Here is a 3,098-nt window from a genome sequence, read left to right on the forward strand (position 1 = left end):
TGACATTGTCTGCCTACCTTTAAGTCTTCTGAAATAATGACCCCTAAATCCCTTTTCTCAGATACTGAGGTTAGGACTGTATCACTGATTTTATATTCTGCTCTTGGGTTTTTACGCCCCAGGTGCATTATCTTGCACTTATCAACATTAAATTTTAGTTGCCAGATTTTTGACCATTCTTCTAGGTTTCCTAAATCCACTTCCATTTGGTGTATCCCTCCAGGAACATCAACCATGTTACAAATCTTTGTGTCATCAGCAAAAAGACACATCTTACCATCGAGGCCTTCTGCAATTTCGCTGATAAAGATATTAACCTCCCTGGCGGTATGATTATGTCAGGAATTTTGTTCCAAAAGCGGTACCATTTTTTTGCATGGAAATTTGGTGTTATGTATTGTAGGCCTGCAATTCTTAGTAATTACTTACTTAAACCTGACCAATAAAGACTCTAGTAGACCTCTCAGATGTGATAAAGTTCGAAAAAATAAAATCATGAGTTATAATCTAATAAATAATATAATTTTATTCAGTAATGTAATAAATAATGAAAATTGTCAAACAAAAGAAAATTCAGTAAACATCCTGGGTGTGGTAAATTTTGAAACATGGGACTGCACATAGACCAACGTCACAATCAGGGCAATGGAACCTGGTTTCCTTTCGGATTTTTTTTCCATTTCCATCTCGCTTTGAGCAGCAAACTACACACATCCTTGTAGGTGCTGCCTTTTTTGCGCTTGGCGGGATGTAATCCATAAAGTGACGACCAGTCAGCCTCTCTGGGTTTACAACGTCAACAGCGCGACGTCCAGATCTGTTCACGGCCACTGATGGCGTTTGGTAGTTCACAAAAATCTGCTCCGCCACCTTCCAGATGAAGTCAGAGTGAACAAGAGGCTTGTCACTCTTTCCTCTGTGCAGTATATAGGCATTCCACAGACATTGTTCCAGGAGATGCCTGAATATTTTTTTGTAGTATTTTTTTTGTTGCTTCCGCATAGCTGGATAGAATGTCATCGCCTGATCGGCTCTATCGACTCCTCCCATGGTGTTATTATAGTCGATCACAAGTTGTGGCTTTATGACATCTTTCCCACCTCTTGTGTGGACCGTGGTAGTGGAGGTGTTATGTACTGTACTCATTAGGCACACGTCTTTTTTGTCACGCCAACGCATTGCCATCATCTTTCCTTTCTGCCAGGCCACCATTTCTCCTGTTTTCAGTTTTTTCTTGGAAAACATACATGGCAGGCCACGTCGGTTGGCCCTAACGGTTCCATATGCGTCAGTCTTGTTTTTTAGTAGAAACTCGTACAGCTCAGGCGACGTGTAAAAATACCCCTGATTGAGCAATGGTTCAAGCAGTGAAAGGACTGATGACGTTGCCATCCCATAGCCGCTGTACCTGGGGTTGAATTGTGTTCCTTTGCCGGTGTATATGATGGAATTCCATATATAGCCAGTTGTAGACTCGCAGAGCATATAGGATTTTATTCCAAACCGCGCTCTCTTGGATGCGATGTATTGAATCCAGCTGAGGCGTACTTTGTAAGCCATCAGACTTTCATCAATGCTAATGTCTCTGTCTGGCACATAGGCCTGCTGGAAATTGGTTATGATCATTTGGAATACTTCCCAGATCTTCTTCAGTTTTGGCGCTGGATGTGTGGCTTCGTCAAATTCCTCATTGTTGGTGAAGTGTAAATTCTTCATTATGAGGGAAAATCGGTACTCGGACATGATGGTGCCAAAAAATGGGGTTGCCAGCAATTTATTGGTAGTCCAGTACCATTTCTGCAGGGGTTTCCCCACCACCCCCTGAAGAAGTATTAGCCCCAGAAATTTCCATATGTCCTCCTTACTCACCGGTTCCCATTTTCTGGTTCTGGAAAATCTGCTGTGCAGAGTAGTGGATTGCTGCTCTTTGTAGCGGTTTGTCTCCGTGACAATCTTTTCAATGACGTCATCCGTCAGAAATAATTTTAGGTACGCCAAAGGATCATTGTGATCAACGTCTACCTTCATCCCAGGCGATCCTGTAAACGGGAATCTTGGCGGTGGTACTGTATCCATACCGCAATTAATAGGGCACCAAGAGCGCACCTCACTGAGCTCAAGTGAAGATTCGTCGCTGTCGCCACTTCTCTGGTCAGAGTCGGATGACGAATCTTTCCACGAATCGCTATCGCTGTCGCTCAATTCTGCGAGGGGCTCTGTGTCGCTGTCGCTGTCAATTATCTGATCCAAACCCGCTTTGGTGATGCTAAAGTGACGCTTTGATGCCATGGTAAAAAATATATATTTTTTTTGCTTAGAAAAAACAGCTAAAAGGGCAGCCAGGGCAGTGTAAAATGATCAGATGTCAAATCTGTCAAATCTGAGGTGATAGTGTAATCTGACAGGATTCCACTGTATCACCTAACTTTATGTGTGTGTTTGACTTTTATACAATGTATTTTTTTTTTTTTTTTGAATCTCCCGCCCAGTTCCGCCTCTGTGAGGCGCTGCGGCTCACAGAGACGAAACCAGGAAGAGAGATGAGACATCCGCCGGAGCTCTCTGGATCGCCGGGATTAGGTAAAGACACCCGCCGCTCCCTCTGCAATGTACCCCGAGCGTGACTCGGGGTTACCGCTTCTGGCAGCGAAAATTAACCCCGAGTCACGCTCGGGAATACCGTCAGGGAGGTTAAACAATATGGGTCCCAGAACAGAACCCTTGAGGTACCCCACTAGTAACAAGACTATGATCTGAATATACTCCATTGACTACAACCCTCTGTTGTCTGTCCCTCAGTCACTGCCTAATCCATTCAACAATATGGGAGTCCAAGCCCAAAGACTGCAATTTATTGATAAGCTTTCTATGTGGGACAGTATCAAAAGCCTTACTAAAGTCTAGATAAGCGATGTCTACTGCACCCTTCGCCATCTATTATTTTAGTCACCCAATCAAAAAAATCAATAAGATTAGTTTGACATGATCTCCCTGAAGTAAACCCATGCTGTTTTTCATCTTTCAATCCATGGGATTTTAGATGTTCCACAATCCTCTCCTTAAGTATGGTTTCCATTAATTTCCCTACTATTGATGTC

At 43.2% G+C, this 3,098-nt stretch overlaps 1 protein-coding gene across 1 annotated transcript; it reads right to left on the bottom strand.

Annotated features, from left to right (window-relative positions):
• Nucleotides 1–573: 573 nt before the first annotated feature.
• LOC120993673 (piggyBac transposable element-derived protein 4-like) lies at nt 574–2,289 on the bottom strand. Its single transcript, XM_040422154.1, has one exon. It carries the CDS (start codon nt 2,287–2,289, stop codon nt 574–576), a length of 1,716 nt encoding a protein of 571 aa, XP_040278088.1.
• Between the last annotated feature and the right edge of the window lie 809 nt (nt 2,290–3,098).

The sequence above is a fragment of the Bufo bufo genome, chromosome 3 (assembly GCF_905171765.1).
Source record: "Bufo bufo chromosome 3, aBufBuf1.1, whole genome shotgun sequence".
Taxonomy (NCBI): Eukaryota; Metazoa; Chordata; class Amphibia; order Anura; family Bufonidae; genus Bufo; species Bufo bufo.

Coding starts and splice junctions, on each gene's coding strand:
- LOC120993673 (XM_040422154.1), bottom strand. CDS start 2,289: ATGGCATCAAAGCGTCACTTTAGCATCACCAAAGCGGGTTTGGATCAG.